The sequence below is a fragment of the Carassius auratus genome, chromosome 32 (assembly GCF_003368295.1).
Source record: "Carassius auratus strain Wakin chromosome 32, ASM336829v1, whole genome shotgun sequence".
NCBI lineage: Eukaryota > Metazoa > Chordata > Actinopteri > Cypriniformes > Cyprinidae > Carassius > Carassius auratus.
Genome location: NC_039274.1, coordinates 26,928,218 through 26,946,427, shown reverse-complemented (window position 1 = coordinate 26,946,427; position 18,210 = coordinate 26,928,218). Strand labels below are relative to the sequence as shown.

At 35.7% G+C, this 18,210-nt stretch overlaps 2 protein-coding genes across 2 annotated transcripts; one reads left to right on the top strand and one right to left on the bottom strand.

The window, feature by feature from the left end:
* Positions 1-720: 720 nt before the first annotated feature.
* On the top strand, positions 721-5,227 carry LOC113051967 (maspardin-like). Its single transcript, XM_026216169.1, has 10 exons — positions 721-841; positions 1,105-1,152; positions 1,268-1,332; positions 1,635-1,796; positions 1,991-2,071; positions 2,152-2,297; positions 2,381-2,489; positions 2,668-2,775; positions 4,203-4,343; positions 4,538-5,227. Exons 3-10 carry the CDS (start codon positions 1,270-1,272, stop codon positions 4,661-4,663), a joined length of 936 nt encoding a protein of 311 aa, XP_026071954.1. The 5' UTR covers positions 721-841; positions 1,105-1,152; positions 1,268-1,269; the 3' UTR covers positions 4,664-5,227.
* Positions 5,228-5,632: 405 nt separating this feature from the next.
* Positions 5,633-16,502, bottom strand: LOC113051966 (ankyrin repeat and death domain-containing protein 1A-like). Its single transcript, XM_026216168.1, has 15 exons — positions 16,342-16,502; positions 15,566-15,669; positions 15,233-15,331; positions 13,733-13,831; positions 13,405-13,509; positions 12,230-12,328; positions 11,690-11,788; positions 11,508-11,606; positions 11,311-11,409; positions 10,074-10,172; positions 9,895-9,993; positions 9,720-9,815; positions 9,427-9,628; positions 7,655-7,786; positions 5,633-7,244 (listed from the first exon to the last, which is right to left on the bottom strand). Exons 1-12 carry the CDS (start codon positions 16,382-16,384, stop codon positions 9,726-9,728), a joined length of 1,134 nt encoding a protein of 377 aa, XP_026071953.1. The 5' UTR covers positions 16,385-16,502; the 3' UTR covers positions 5,633-7,244; positions 7,655-7,786; positions 9,427-9,628; positions 9,720-9,725.
* Between the last annotated feature and the right edge of the window lie 1,708 nt (positions 16,503-18,210).

Here is an 18,210-nt window from a genome sequence, read left to right as displayed (position 1 = left end):
AAAAGTCCAAAACCGCAACTAGAGATTAGAGAAGAGTTTTTGAAGATAACAAATGTAGATCAGAAGTAAATATTTTGCTGGGCTTAAATTTAAGGTATCTAGCTTTGTGGATATATTCATCCATCATAAAATTAAAGTTTAAGACATCATCAAACTCCTTATTGTCAAAAATATAAGAATGGAAAATAATATTACTGATAGAAAATACTACAGAGCTGGTGGAACACAAGAAATAGGGAAAGCTGATATTTGAAGCCAGAATTGTTCATATGAATGATTTTATTAAACAAAAATACTAAAGATACAAAACCAAACCCTATAACACATTCCCGGATAAACATGGACAAACATACATAATATAAAATTATATATATATATATATATATATATATATATATATATATATATATATATATATATATTTAAATATATATGATCACATTACATAGGCTACTAAATTAAAGGGGAAATATATAATAGGTTGAAAATTCAATATAAGATTTGAATAATTGAACAATTAAAAAAAAAGTTTCTAATAGAGTCTAAAAGCGAACTGTGACCGAGACTATCATTATGTCATTAATTTCCGTTTTTGTTTCAACAGAAAGAAAGAAAGTCATGCGCTTTGGAACTTTTTTTCTCAGTGTAACTGTCCCTTTAATGGCTCCCCGTTGGTTGTTCTCACCGCGCATGCGCGCAGTTCGCGGCCTCTGATTGGCTGCTGTCAGTCGTTTGTTGGATGCGGAAGCTGCTGTCATGTGATTCCGCGAAGGGCTACAATGTTATTTCAGGTCTGTGGATGAAAGTCAATAAAAGGAGATTTATTTCACAAACCAGCACGGTAATGTTTACTTTTCTATCGCTCGAAATGATCTGCAGATTACATTGTTGTGAAGCGCATACAAACGGCTGTTTTATAGAGATGGATGTTGTGTTTTTCAGCATTTAAAATAATCATATGTCCGCTTTTTTACTTATTTAAACGATTATTTCAAATGTAATTTTATATAATTTATTTTGTATAAATTGATGTAATTGCAGGAACTATGTATGTACATCTACAAGAATAATTATTGCACTCTAATCACGTTTTTTCTCTCCTAGGTTTTTCTATGGTGAAATACATGAAGGGGGTGTGAAATCAATGACACAGTAACTTACCTTTTCTTTTCTTTTTTTTTATCTACATTGCAAGCATTGGGACAATCGTGTCAGTTATTCTGCGAAACATACACGTGTTTAACCTGACATTTCATTTGCATTTCAGCAATGGAGGAGATAAGAGTATCTCCTGACTATAACTGGTTCAGAAGCACCGTACCTCTGAAAAGAGTAAGTGTCTATCTATCCATCCATCCGTCCATCTATCTATCTATCTATCTATCTATCTATCTATCTATCTATCTATCTATCTATCTATCTATTTATCTATCTATCAATATATCTGCCATCCATCCATCTATCTATCTCATGTTGAATTGTGGTGCATTGAAAAAATAATTCATAATTGTTAATTGTCAAGTAAAAAAGTGTAGTTAACGTGAAATGAAATAGGACTGCCGTAAATGTTGATTATGATAATATGTATTCTACGATGCTGATGTAGCACATTTGTGCCTGTGTGCCTTCTGTAGATAATCGTGGATGATGATGACAGTAAAGTCTGGTCGTTGTATGACGCCGGGCCGAAGAGCATCAGGTGCCCCATCATCTTCCTCCCACCTGTGAGCGGCACGGCAGAGGTTTTCTTCCAGCAGGTGCTGGCTCTCTCCGGATGGGGCTACCGCGTCATCTCCGTACGTTTTCACATCAGCTACAGTCACATAGACCTGCTGGAATAGACATCTGTTAACATTTTTAAGGCTTTATTCGGTTGCCTTCTGTTTAAAAAATGGCATTACGCATGACTAACATGTCCTCTTGCTTCTCTTCTAACATAATTTATTTTCTTTTTTTCCTGTGATGTGTGATTCGATACTTCTGTATCCAGCTCCAGTATCCCGTCTATTGGGATCTTCTGGAATTTTGTGATGGATTTAGAAAGCTTTTAGACAACCTACAACTGGACAAGGTATGGTGTAGCGATTGTTTTATGTATGACAGACGAGGAAGGAGTTTCTTTCACAACCTGTTTTCATTCTCTCTGTGCAGGTGCACTTGTTTGGCGCCTCTCTGGGTGGATTCCTGGCTCAGAAATTTGCTGAAGTCACACATAAATCTCCCAGAGTTCATTCTCTGATCCTGTGCAACTCATTTAGCGACACATCGATCTTCAACCAGACATGGACAGCAAACAGGTAGAGACTTACACTGGATACTCATGCGGTGCTAATATCTCCATCGCTGTGGATGTGTCTCATGTATAATGTTACTTTTCTAGTTTCTGGTTGATGCCTGGTTTCATGCTCAAAAAGATTGTGCTTGGTAACTTTGCCAAAGGACCCATGGACCCAAAAATGGCAGATGCTATTGACTTTATGGTTGACAGAGTGAGTAATGGTGCAATGTGTAAACATGCTTACTTTCATTGTACTGAAATAGTTAAGTGAAAAGTAAGCCCGACCAGATTCAGTACTTATTCTAGATCTCATCCTGATGTGTGAAGGGAATTTGTCTCCCTCTTTGCTCATTTATCAACAAAGAGCTCTCTGTTTGTTTGTGCTTCAGCTGGAAAGCCTGAACCAGAGTGAACTGGCCTCTCGACTCACGCTGAACTGCCAAAACTCCTACGTGGAGCCGCACAAGATCAAGAATGTTGCCGTCACCATAATAGATGTAGGTCTGCTCTGTATACTGTCGGTTGAATGTTGTTGTTTTTTTTCTTTCTTCTTATGATCACCAAGCCTGCATTTATTTGATTAAAAAAAACAGTAATATTGTAATAATTATTGTTTTTTTATTTTAATATATTAAAATGTAATTTATTCCTCAGTCTTTAGTGTACATGATCCTTCAGAAATCATTCTAATATCCTGATTTGCTCAGTTATTACTTCTTATAGGTGCTAAATTATTATTAATGGTACATATTATAAATCAATTTTGAAAACCCCTTTTGCCACTTTGTGAAACTAGTGGTACATGTTTTTCCCCCTAGGATTTTTTGATGAATCGAAAGTTCAGTGAACCAGATTTTTATTTGAAATATAAATCTTTTGTAACATTATAAATGTACTGACAGTACAGACCAAAAGTTTGGAAACATTACAATTTTTTTATGTTTTTGAAAGAGGTTTCTTCTGCTCATCAAGCCTGTGTTTATTTGATCAAAAATACAGGAAAAAAATGTAATATTGTGATATATTATTACAATTTAAAATAATTGTTTTTAAATGTATTATACTTTAAATTATCATTTATTTCTGTGATGCAAAGCTGAATTTTTAGGATCATTTTCCTTTAGAAATCACTCTAATATGATGATTCATTATCAAAGTTGGAAACCGTTCTGCTGCTTAATATTTTTTCATAACGTGATACTTTTTTAGGATATTTTGATGAATAAAAAAAAAAAAAAAAAAAAAAAAGAATTTATGTTTTTAAAATATAAATATTTTGTAATAACAATATACACTACTGGTCAGTAATTTGGGGTCAGTATTTTTATTTATTTTTAATAAAAGCACTACTTTTATTCAGCGAGGATGTGTTAAATTGATAAAAAGTGATAGTAAAGAATATTCGAATATTCAAATATATTCGACAGCAGAACTGTTTCCAACACTCATAATAAATCAGAATATTAGAATGATTTCTAAATGATCATGTGATAGACTGATGTTACATGTGACACTGAAGGCTGGAGGAATGATGCTGAAAATTCAGTTCTGCATCACAGGAATAAATCTTTTTAAAGTATATTCAAATAGAAAATTATTATTTTAAGTTGTAATAATATTTCACAATATTACTGTTTTTTTTCTGTATTTTTGATCAAATAAATGCAGGCTTGATGAGCAGAAGACACTTCTTTCAAAAACCTTAAAAATAATAATGTTTCCAAACTTTTGGTCTCTACTGTACATAAAGTACATTTATAAATGTACTTATCAGTTTAATGCACCCTTGCAGTAAAAAAAAGTTAGTGTTATCACAATTTCCAAAAAAATATTAAGCAGTAAAACAGTTTGATAATAATAAATGTGTCTTGATCAGCATAAAAACAAGTTTGTTTAACATTTGTAAAAATATTTTGCCCTTCAGGTTTTTGATCAGAGTGCCCTGTCACATGAGGCAAAGGAGGAAATGTATAAACTGTACCCCAAGGCTAGACGAGCTCACCTCAAAACCGGCGGAAACTTCCCGTATCTGTGCAGAAGTGCAGAAGTTAACCTGTACATACAAGTGAGTGAGATTGTTAAATCATAATTCTGTTATTAATTACTCACCCTAACGTTGTTCCAACCTCAAATTAATGACTTTTTTTCCTGTGGAACATGAGTGAGGAAAACCTGAAGACCTTTCCCCATGCTGGTTTTCCTGCAGTTATAGTAATCAGAAGATTTCAGGGGCTTAATTTGCACTGTTTTACTCTCTAGATACACCTGCGTCAGTTTCATGGGACGCGGTACGCCGCTATCAGTCCAGAGATGGTCAGCGCAGAAGAGCTGGAAGTGCAGAAGACAAATCTGAGCAGCGACAGCGAGAGCGACGGCGAATCGTAGAGAGCCCAACAGGCCTCACACAAACATCCTCTGAACGCTTACTACATGAATCGGGACATGAGTTTAACACGTTTCAGCTACACAACATTCAGAGGTCATGTTTCGCTATTCTGTTTTTCTATGACCTTAAGCTCAGTCAAATGTGAATGGACTTTAAAGAGCCTATTTTTACTTTACAGAGAAGAAACAATATTTTGATAAGACTGTAAATAAGTGAAACGGAGTACATGAAGAATGCCATGTTTTGACCCGGTTGCCTTACACAATATAAAATGCACGTCTTTGTTCAAATTAGCACTTTTTATTCCCTGAATTTAATTTTCATGCCTTTTGTACATTGGTGTTATTTTCTGTTACGTTTGTTTTTGTTTGTTTGTATGAATGTTGTTAACGTCATCATGCCTGTTGCTTGTTTGAGTCGTGCACTGATATAAAATGAAACCCGTTTCAACATCAGATTGTGTAAAACCCCTTCACTTTTCCAAATGACACATCAGGAGTCCGTGATTTGGAAACAAATCGTAAAGTGTCATTATTTACTTAAATAAAGCTGTGTAACCAAAAGACAGGTATTGGTCTTTGGTATAGATTTACAACTATTTTTATTACACGTTCTGCATTTGCTAATAGTATTATCATACGATTGAAACTGCTGTGACTACACAATATAAATCATTAAAGTGTTTACATAAGAATGTGAATAGTGAATTAGGCATTACAAATTTATGGCATGCACTAAATTCAACATTTATTTTATTAGACCATGGTATCCAAAATAATTTTAATATCATCTACATACTATATGAATACAGCAATCATTCAATATCATGGTATTATGATTACATCAGTATTGTGATGTTATTCTGAGGGACACATCTTATGGGATTAGAGAAGAGGTGGATGTGCCTTTGGTTTAAAGGAATAGTTTACCCAAAGATGGGCAAAGAAGACACTCGTCCTCAGGCTATCCAAGATGTAGATGAGTTTATTTCTGAATCAGGAAAGAAATATGCACAAACCAAGCACCAATTACAAGTGAAAACAAAACAATATTATGGACTATTAAAAAAAGATTACTTGGACTGATTCTTGGAAGGAAACCTTGTGGCAACAGAAATACAGAAACGGAGAACTTCCTGTTGTAATATTTTAGTGTATTGGGACAGTGTTGTGTTGCATGGACACGGAAAGAAAACAGCTGCATGTTCCTCAGAGACGGCTGGTGATGATGGGTTTGCTTGCGTCATGCATGCACTTCGTTTAAAACTGTGACTGTGCTTGACTAGCATTTGGGTTCATGTACACAATAACATTTAGTCCGGTTAGGTTAACCTACACGAAAAGCACTGGAGTCTGCAAATTTGCAAAAATATTTTCATACGTCAATATTAACTTTTAACCTAGTTGCTTCAGATCAGCACTGAATTTCCTGTTGAGTCACAGTAAACATGATAAATATCTAGATTATGGTTATAAATGCAATCTACAAATAGAGTATACAGTGTTTATTCACCTCTATAGATTATTTTTCTAGTTAACTAGCTGTGGACCATGAATAGCTTTTCCGAGGTTAATGTTCCATAGTTAACAAGCTGTTTTATTGACATCTTTCACAGCTGAAACACTGCTTGAGGGATCACATGATGAGACATGGTACATTTTCAACATCCGGTCCAATGTTCATTCATGTTTATTTCGTGCAATAAATAGTAGTAAGGGGGGAAAGGTTTGGTTCATAAAAAGTTTTAATTTTAAAGCTCAGACTTTGTTTTATATCATAAGTAACCAAGCAGGAAGCTTGCTATTACAAATAAAGTTGTTTAGTTAGTGAAGCTGTCTTTACTCATCAACTGAAAACAGCATAATAGAATTCTTGGGATTTAAGAATCAATATTAGTTCCTCAGAGAAATTATTCAAATTGAGAAATCAATGTCAGGCCAAACCTAATCTGTATAAAATACTGCAGACGATTATGAATCAATTCATTTCATTGCACTTTCACTCATGTCCCGTCTTCATATAAGAGCATTTGCACACACTAAAGTTCACACACACACACACACACACACACACACACACACACACACACACGTTACCCAGTATCCTGGCTAATGCAGCTTCTTTAGAATTTTATTTGTGTCTAGTGTCTAAACATAACCATTACAGAAGAAATGTTGCCTCTACAAATAAATTTAGGACTGAAAGACATGCATAACTGTAAAAAAGAACCTGAAATTCAGCATAACCAAAAATGTCATTGATTGGGGAGTTTTTCTGACAAAAAAAAAAGAAAGAATCTACATGATCTCCTAAAAAAAGAAATTGCTGTGATATTTTCTTCAATATTCCAAAGTCATGTGTGCTGTAAATATTTGCTCTTGGTGTGAACGGCTGTTTTCTTCACTGAGGTTGTATTTTAGGGAGTATTTGTGTTTCATCGGTGCGGTGTATTTGAAGAGCATCTGATCTCCTGGTCGGTATACGTGCACAGTCCAGACCTTTCTCAATAAATCTCACATTACATTGTAGAGCATTTTTTAGCAGAAGATGGATCCGTATTTGCCAGCTGTCGCATGCTTTCTGTTTGAAAGAAAAGAAAGTTATAAAAGAGGGAAGGTAAAGCAAGATTGTAGACCGTGAAACTGGTAAAAATATATACTCGATAACTCTGAACTGAAACCCAGAGTTTCCAGCTGATTACAAGCGTCTTGGCATAATCATGGTCAAAACATTAGTTGGTCACATACAGGAAAAGACAGATATTAAGTTGTCAGTTATTGGTCAAAATAACCCAACTAGAATTTTAAAATCGAATTTGCACACAAAGTGCATTCTGGGAGAGATGCATGCAATTCTGCTAACAATCTCTTCATTTTGCTGCCTTTGAGTCTGAAGTGCACATATGATGCATAAAAATGCAGTCTAGATGGGCATCACAACAGGTTTGGGAACAGACCTTACACACGAATGAACTGTAGTGATGAATTCACCTGCCAGATCGATCCTTGAGATTCCTACCAGACCTTCGTACAAACCCTTGATGGGGTTTTCTCCAGCGGTGATCACTCCGTGCAGCCAGATGAGCAGCATCCTGTGCCCGTGCTCCTTGTAGCTCTTTGTACCTTTAAAGTACAGAGCTTGTCATCACTATCACAGATATCTGTCGGTGTCTTCAGTTCAGTTTGAGTAGTAGTGCACGGCTCTTAAGGATCTTGAGTTCAAAATAGAGTTAAGCAGACCACTTCACACTAATTACTATTGTTACTGGCTTATCTAATGAACCTATTTTCCTTAGTGTAATAAAAAAACAAATTTTTCAGAAGACTTCTGGCATAATGGGACTGGGACTTTTTTGTGCATATTTTCCAATTAGGATTTTTGGCAATTTCAGGAAACCTTCTGTAGACCCATTAATGGGGTCAAATGATGCAAATTAAATTTCAAGGACTAAAGTCTCATATCCAAAGAGATATTCTTCATAAAAGAAGTCAACTATCATAATAAGAGTCAACCACACACCCCTAAAACGGCTCGTTCTAACACGCCCGCACGTGTCACGGTGTGAGAAGATTTGCATAACACCGCCCAAATGTTTACGCAAAGACAGAAGGTGTAACTTTTATTCTCACTGTTGTCGCCCGGCCATGTTGTGGAGACGCTGTGTGTTTTATTGCAAAAGCGAATCTACTTTGAATGGTCTTCCAAAAGAGGACACAATCAGAAACCAGTGGTTCAACACTGTTCCGGAACAGTTCAACCCAAATATTCAGATGTGTGCAACACATTTTGCGAAGGATGAGGACTGTTTCCTGAGAGATTAGCCTACAATGCCGGTGTCGTTTTCTGCAAAGTGGGGCAGTTCCAACTTTGCAACGAGTCTGGTGCTTCTGACTCAAAGCCTGTAAGTACGTTTTTATATTTAAATAATTTGCCACTGATGATTCAAACACGAGTTTTGAGCAGTGTAGAGTAGAGCTTGTTGTTTGTAGTTTCTCCGATCACAAATACAGACATGGTTTTGTGTTTACGCGGCGCGATATGTAACGCAACGTGTAAAAAGACAGTATAAGTCATTATAATCAGTAATTATGCCCCTTCTGGATGCAACAAATGCCTTGTTTATAATGGGTTTTATTGGTTTGGTCTTGTCGGGTCGGGACACACGGCATAACAGTATGTTGAGGGGCATAACATTTCCGTCACATGCTTGAGGTATTCGGCCAATCACAATGCACTGGCCAATCAGGGCACACCTCGCTTTTCAGGCCGATGAGCTTTGTAAAAATCTACGCGTTTCAGAAAGGCGGGGCATAGAGGAGAAACAATAATATACAACAACATCATATGACCCCTTTAAGAAAATTTGTTAACATCTAATATAATAATCCACCCATTTGTATTTCCCCCTTTTATAGCCATTACATTTTAATGGGTAACTTACAATACAAATTATATATGGATATATTTATATACAAATCCTACCTTATGTTTGGGGTCAGTCTGATTTTACAGAAATGACTTTCTATTCATTAAAGAATCTTGAAAAAACAATTATGACCGTTTTCACAAATATATAAAGCAGCACAACTGTTTTCTGCATTAATAATCAGAAATGTTTCTTGAGCAGCAAATCAGCATATGAGAATGATTTTTGAAAGAGCATGTGACCCTGAAAACTGGAGGAATGGTGTATGTGTCTAAAAATACACACACTGTATATATCTTTTTTTAAATGCACTCAGCAGCTAGTTAAAAGACGTACCTGTCCATTGGTGCTCTATGGCTCGAATATGTGCTTCTGAGAACTTCCAGTGTCGAGCCAGTGTTTTCCACTCGCCTGGTTTAAGATATTTGGAGGCAAGTGTCCATAGGACAGATCGGATATGTTGTGTCTCCTGTCGATGATCTTGTTTAAAGGTAAGGCTCGTTCCCACCAGAGAGTCAGAGTCACTCGTCACATTTTCCTAAACAAATCAAAACATTAAAAATAGCACACAATCTTAAATTGAGTCATATTTTCTGTCATAATTAAAGCTGAATGTACACTTAACATACCTTCTCTCATTTGTAAAATCTGTCAGCTTTGATAATCATGTCAACGACATTCACATGGTTGCCTCGAGCTGCAACATCCAGTGACGACTTTCCTTGCTATAACATTGAAGTAAATATCTTCTGTTTAATTCTTTGATCATCATCCACACCCAAGTATGACAACAGTAATTTGCACCTTGTCGAGCAGATTGAGATTGACTCCAGATATCAGGATCATTTCAGCGATGTTCAGCCAACCGTGTTCTGCTGCTATGTGCAAAGCAGTTTGAAGCCGCTGGAAGGGAAAAAAAAAAAGAGTTAATTTCACCTTAATCAGTGAAATCATGACTGCATTTGTAAATGTGGAGCACTCACATCATCACAGATGTCCAGGTCGCATCCCGCATCGATCAGATCCTTCACTATTCCTGTGGAGTTGTTGAGCACTGCCAGGTGTAGAGCTGAAGTATGTTGCTGGCAAGGAAAAATGTCTGTAAATACCATGGGTTTTCTGAATAGCAGAACTTAACCTTGTAATGTTTCCAATGTTTTAACTCCTGGTTCAACAATAAGGAAAATTTTCAATTGTGCCCAAATCATGCACTCCATATTGCAATCTTCCTAAAATGTGTGCATGCATATGTATTTTTTGCTAACAGAGAATGTTTTTAGAACTTTGGCTACATACTGGCAAGATTCTAACAGTTCTGAACAAACATTCTTGCAGTAACGTTTATAGAATGTTCAATATCGATCAAAATGTATAACAACGTTCTCAAAACGTTAGTACAAAAACATTAAACTTTTTCTGAAACATTTTAGTTGTACATTCATACAGGATGGTTTAGCGAAAATTTAAAAGTAACATTTCCATAATATTTGTGAAATAATTACATTAAATGTATAATAACATTGCCATTAACAATTAAATTACAATTAAAAAATTCAGAGAACACTGAGAAATAAATGTTCTATATACACCATTTATCCATTGTGTAAGTAATTAGGGAATTAGGTGATCTTATTCATATATTCTTTTAATGTCAACCGAACTTGAATCACCAACTGTTATTTTACACAGAATGTTGGCATGAAGATCTAAATCCATAATAAAGGTTCTCTACTGCTTGAACTACATGAACTCAAATTGAGGACAAAAAGCATTTGAAAAAACAAAGCACACAGGAGGTTAGATTCAGGGGACTGCTCAGTCAAACATTTTAAGAATAGACATGCTTTGGACAAGATCAAAACCCCAATTGTCCCAAATAATGCTTTAGTCATGTTCTTAAAGTCAAAACAGCTGAACGATACTTCTGATCGCGGTGTTCTGTATAATATTGTCTTAAACATGTCTGTAACATAATCAAGATGGCCTTGTACCTAGACTTACTGACACAATAATTAGTCACAATACTGTACATTTACAGTAGGGGTGTGTGTATATCTATTATTGGACATTGCTAACAGAGAATCCACTAGATGTTTAATCTGCATGCCATAGTGAATCCCCACCCAAACATTCTCTCCCGTTCTACAACAAAAGTTATAATTCTTGATAGCAAGCAAAAATGTAAAAAGCATGCAGAAAGCTGGGGTTTTTAGTACGGACTGTGTCTACTGAATCCAGGTGGATCCCAGCCTGTACCAGCAGTCGGACCTCTCTTCCTGAGCCATGCTGGACCACCAGATGAAGAGCAGACCTGTTACTCTATAAGAAGAAACATATGACCATGCACTGTAGCTTGATGTACTAAACAATGTGAAAATCCCATTGATTATGATGAAGACTCATCACGAAGTACTCACATGAGTGAGTGAGTTGACATCGCAGCCAGCCTCCAGCAGCAGTCTGACACATTCATAATGCCCTCCTTCAGCTGCCAGATGTAAAGCAGTCATGCCATCCTGACAACAGATCCCAATGTGAAACAAAGAAACAACACCAAAAAAAAAAAAAACTTGTGCACACAGAAACGGGATGGAATTACAATGTTTTTTTCATCAATGCTCTCCCCGGTGTCCATGATCTTCTGTAGGACGTCACTGTGGCCTTGCTTAGCTGCCAAATGCAGTGCAGTGTTTTCCTCCTGCAGTTCATGAACACCATATTAGTGCTGCATCAATCATTTCTGTATCCTCTGTATTTGACAATACGTTTCCATTTATTTTATTTTTTTTACATGTTTGTTTTAGTTAGTTTAACTAACCAAAGTATGACCGGAAAGGCGTTTACTGTAGCATGCTGAAATATGTTTAGTTTCTCTTTTGTCATTAGGTCAGATTAATACATTTGGAGTTGATTTTTTCTATTTTGAGGAATTCTTTGGCTCCATTCTGCATTGAATTTTTCTTTTTTAAGAGCTTACTGATATCTGAACACAGTGATTAAAATAAGAATACAGTGCCACACCAGACACCACTCAAGTCTACAGTACATATTTTATTTGGATCACATTTGGAAGTTTTTTTGAAGAACATTATTCTGAAACCTTGACTGACACACTGAGGAGTGTGTGTCTGTCCCTCACCTTGTCCTTGAGGTCATGAGCACAGCCCATCCCAATGAGAAACTCCACCACCTTCAGGTGTCCATGCCCTGCGGCCAAATGAAACGCTGTCTTACCTGACTGACACATGTTAGAAAGGACAAAATGTAATAATAAAAGGTTCCAACAGGGGGGGTTTCATAGCAATGCAATTGAAGAACTATTTTTGGTTCCTCAAAGAGCCTTTCTGTGGACAGTTCTTAATTTAAAAAGAATGTTAAACATATTTTAATAATCTGAAGAGCCTTTTGTGTAAGCAAAGGGTTTTATAGATGTTAAAGGTTCTCCGTGGAACCATGAACCTTTATTTTTAAGGGTAGTTTCCAAAAAACAACAGCTTTACTTCATCTGTTAATATTCCAATGGGACAGAAAGCACAGAAAGCACAATGAAACTACTCCAGAATATTGATAGTGTGATATCTGTATTATTGATCTGCTGTGCAAAACATCTAATGGGGAATACATTTTAACTTGTGTGTAATGAGTAGCACAATTCACAACAGCTTGAAAATCGGTGAAAAAAATTAAAGTTTGTTGACGTTCATAATACATGTCCCCACTCATAATGACTGTGCATGAGTCATCTATTTTCTCTGAATTGAATTTCTATAACCAAGGCTGTGGAGGCAGAGAAAAACAAACAAATGATCCAATAAACTCCTCATGGATAAAACTCGGACCTGTCCTAATCTTTACAAATTACATTGGAATTTCATGGAGCTATATGTCCTTTTTAAAGCTTGTCCTGTTCACCGTCTGCTCTTTACGTCAACAAACCACTTCCCGAAGGCAGTTCCTTCCTCAAAGTCATTCCTTGAAAAAGTTTAACTGGTATTTGCGTGAACACTGTGCAATCATCACAGCTGTTATCAGTCTCTTAGATGAAAAACAGCTTAAAGTGTCTGCAAATACAGTATGTAGAAGTCATGTGATCAAAATGTGAACAAATAGTAACTTTTTTGACCAATTCTGTCAAACTCTCTTTCAGAATTTCTCCAGTGTAAAATATGTTTTTCTAGTTACAATACATTAGAAAGCAAAACCCATGCTGTCTCTTAACTTTGCCTGGGCTCTAGGGAACTGAAGGTACACTTATTACTGTGTAATAAAATACTTCAAGATCATGGTCATTGTGACCAAACATGAGATTCTCACCTTGTCGACTTTATTAAGCTGCACGCTTTCCAGATCTTCCATGATATACTCCAAAATACTGATGTGACCCCTCTGGGCAGCACAGTGCAAGAGATTCAAGCCATTCTGAAAAGAAAAACAGAGAGAGTTCAGTAAGCGGGATGCATTGAAATTAATGATGAAGGCCTAATGTAGGCCTGCACACATGCAGATCTCATTTGTATTGGTTAGTGGTCTTTAAAAGCTTCTGAACACTATTTGTGAAGAGAGCAGAGCACATCGAGTGAGATGGTACCACTGTCTTCTTAAAAACAAAGTACCTAAAATGATTTTTCCAATCGAGTCTTACTTTGTTTTCACAGGTGAGCTTTGCCCCAGTTGAGACAAGGATCTTTAGGACCGAGAGGTGACCAAACCATGCGGCTAAGAGCAGAGGGTTCATACCGAACTGGAAAACAATCAAGAATCTAGTCAAAAACAATATTAGCCTGCAGTGAATACAGTTTTTATTATTTAATAAACACAATCCAGGGATGCATGCATGTGTAGATCCTTCTGCTAGCAACAATAAGGACATGAGTTTGATTCCCAAAACTGACTTTTTGCACCAAAAGCATATGGAATGACATGAGACATGCTATATACTTCAAATGTTTTTATAAATAGGATGTTTTTAATAATAATTTTCGGTTAAATTTTATGAAATAAAACTGCATGCATTATAATTAAATTACAGTAATTATGCCCACATTACTACTTGAGGGACTTTTGTATTTTAAAAATGAAACTCACTCCGCACCATTTATATGAACTGCAGAAACAAAAACGGGATTCAAAAATGTTGACCTTCTAAAAAATATATTACAATAATAAATTAATAAATACTCTTTCACTTATACTTTAACATAAAATTTTAATATTAAATTTAATTGTGACATTTTAATTATCGCTTGCATTTCACGGCCACCCTTTGTCATTGGTGACACGTTTGTGCACAGATTGGACTTTTATTCTCTGCATATACAGTGCAAGTTCTTTAACATGCTATAATTTATATAATTTATAATTTATAATTTAAATATTTCAAAAAGACTTTTCAGATTCCTTAAATTCTCTGTATAATTTTATAAAATAATAATAAATGCATTCATCTCTTAGTACAGTATATATATATATATATATATATATATATATATATATATATATATATATATATATATACACACAAAAAAATTTATGTATAATTTAAAAAAGGAAATTAATAATTAAAAATTTATTTAATTAAAATAAATAATTATGCATTCAGGTAAAAAAAAATACTTAAAAAAAAAAAAAGCTGTTCCCGGTAGATGTAAAAGAACATGACCAGTTACAGCGTTAAAACTTGATCTAATGTCGTGGCCTAGTGGTTAGAGAGTTTGACTCCTAACCCTAGGGTTATGGGTTTGAATCTCGGGCCGGCAATACCACAACTGAGGTGCCTTTGAGCAAGGCATCAAACCCCCCACTGCTCTGGGGGGGGGTGTGTGCACTTTGGATGGGTTAAATGCAGAGCATGAATTCTGAGTATGTGTATAAAGATTTTCAGGTCCATATTGGTCAACTGCTCAATAACCTAAAAAAGTTTTGCCATGCTTTGTCTCTTCAATCGTTGTTGGTGTAACGAGCTCATAGCCTCCGGTAATTTACAGGCCACATGGTGAATGAACAGCAGCCCATTAAACATTTATCCAGTTGAGCAGTATTTCACTTATCTGTGCTCATACAGTAAATAAACACAGAACATGAAATATTCAGCCTAAAATGTAGCTACATCTGAATCTGTTCAACAAAATGCAATTGCACGTACGCTGTCCATATCATCCACCTCCATGTCGTGGTCCAGCAGCAGATGCACTGCCTGCTCACTGCCGGCTCCTGCTGCCCAGTGAAGGGCCTTACGGTCCATCTTTAAAACCAAAAACACATGAAAAAATTTCATAATGCATTATCTTTGTCATGTGACAAATACTCTTTGTCTATGGTTAAATAAGTTGCACATTTTCAACCTTTCCAAGGGCACATATAAAGACTGCTCTTTTACTAGAAAGACTGCTTTAGAGCATCTAGTATAATGCACATAGTCATAATACAGTGCATGTAGATCTGCACTGTTCATGTTTCTGCATTGGCTATATCTCACCTTATTTTTTACTTTGATGTCCACCCCTCTTCTGATGAGCTCCTGCATTCTCTCCGTGTCATTCCTCTTCGCAGCATCATGAAACTCCTTCTCCGAGCGAAGCACTAGAGTGGATGGTGACAGAAGTTATGTTGTTTATACACCATTAAGATATGACCCACTATTAAAGATGTATGGGGTACAAACATAAGCAGGAACAATGATTATCCACATGCACCAACAATATTCATATCTAATGTTTCTTAAGAGATCTTTTCAATCTAGGTTTCAGATTCTATTCTAATTTGAAACATTAAGATATGACCCACTATTAAATATGTATGGGGTACAAACATAAGCAGGAACAATGAAAGTCGACATGCATCAACAATATTGATATCTAACACTTCTTTCCATTTTTATAGATAATTTAAATCTATGTTTTAGATTCTATTCTAGTTTTATGCATGATTAAGATTGAGGATGGGATCGATTACTGGTGTATGGGGAGGGCATATAAAATATAATATTACTAGATATAATTAATAAATAGTATAATAGATTGGCGGGTGTAAATATGTTGATGAGTACAACACATCCCTAGAAAACGAGTCCTTTTAGTGCATTATATAATATTTTTTTTTATTGTCAACTATTAGTTTTATAAGCAATACAACGAGATGCATATATGAGAATATATTTCTCTCACTTGTCCTAGTTAGTGTCCGTACTAGTAGCTACCGCACTACAACACTGTCACTACTTTTTTATTTTCAGTAGGCTGTTTTAACACTCACATATATCGTCTTCAGACACCAGTCCGTCTCCCATCGTCATCATGCGTGCATCCTCTGATTTATGTCTACATTTTCATCTTTTGCTGTGATGTTTCGGTCTGGTTCTCGCGCAGCCGAGCTCAAGCCTGCCGCGTTGGGACATGACGAATCCTGCTGAAGCAAACGAAGGTTTGGCTCATGAATATTAATTAAGTCATGCGGACGTTGCTTCGTGATTTTCTATGGACGCTGATGAGGTCATAAATATTAATTAGATTTTGCTGAAGTCATTTCCATTGGCAGTTAATGAATATTAAATAGGGCACGTCGACGTTGCTTTGGAAAGGAAAGGCTAGTTCTGAATTATAGTTTAATATTTTCGCTACCACTTTATCGTCATTTGTGACAGACAGCTGCTGTAATTTTTATGGCATTATATACAGTACAGTGAAAGTTAAGCTTCTTCCTCTGGTGAACAAACAACTTGAAGAAAATAAAAATAATATAAAAGGTGAAAAAAATGTCTGATAGGCCTGCTGATTATTTATTTTAAGAATACATTTATTTTAACTAAATGTTGAAAGCTTTTGTTTTTATTGGACGATATACATAATTTTGGGATAAAATATATACTTTTATAGGCTACTCCGAATATCTTTATTTGAAGTTATTAAATTAATTACTCCATATCATCAGACTCTTTTCATCGACAGCGGCTTTTTCATGGAGTCGTTTTCTTTCCGGATTTGATCTTTGTTGTGTAATAATAGGCAATTGAGGTTGTTTGTCTGCCTGTTGGCTTTAGGTAAACTAACTTGAATGCTGGACAAATGTTGACCTGTTTGAAGAAAGAAAGCTGACACATTATTATAAGAAACCTCCACTAGAGAGAGCTGCAGACTCGTATGTTTCTCGCTGGCTTCACTTCCGACACTCATTTCAGGCCAATTTATTTTTTTCATGTACAGCTGTTGGGGCTAATAGGCCATTTAAAGATTGTGAGTCACAAATTGAGTTGATTTTTGTTTGCATAGTTGCATAAAACAACCAAGCAATGCATGTTGGCTAGAGAAGCAATCCAATATCCATATCAGAACAAACCACTGTGCACAAGGCTGATTGGGAATGCAATCATCACGTTTTTGTTTAGCAAATCAAGGAACTTTTCTTAAAAGAAATACAAAAATAAAATGCATTACATCATTTCCTCACCATTACATCCTCTGCAATAAATGGGTACCATCTGAATGAACTGGAAAAAATTACTAGTCACATGTATACTGAACATATGCCTAATATGCATAGAATATGTACTTCATACAGTATAAATATTAAACAAAGGTATGCATGTTTGTATGCAGTTCTCAGTACGTGTAGGCCTACTTTGTAGTATGCCAATACTTTCACTATAGGGAAACAAAAAAAGACTTGGTTTCTAAAAACAACCAGCAGAGTGAGACAGGGTGAAACCGAAGGTATCTTCTACACTATTTTGATAACCACAACACAAATACAGATCTGCTATCGGCCTTATTTTGCAACGGGGAAGTAAGATATTTACAGTGAATGTGCTAGACTTTCACTTCATTAGCCACACTACAGGCATATAGCAACAACAAAGTACATAACCGGTGAAACTATTTGCACTTCAAAGCAGTGCGTTTATGAGGACGATAATACATTCAAATTATACGATAAGCCATAAAGCTGGCCAAATAACTGTACAATTCAAGTTACAAATGCTACAAACAAGGGGGATGAATGGAGAAAATAGAAGAATGTTATCCCTAACAAGAATATTTTACCAAAGTTTTAAACTAAATTTAAAAACTGAAGGCTGTAAAAGAGTGGAATCTATTGGTCAAAATATTTTCATGGGTAAAAAGGGAA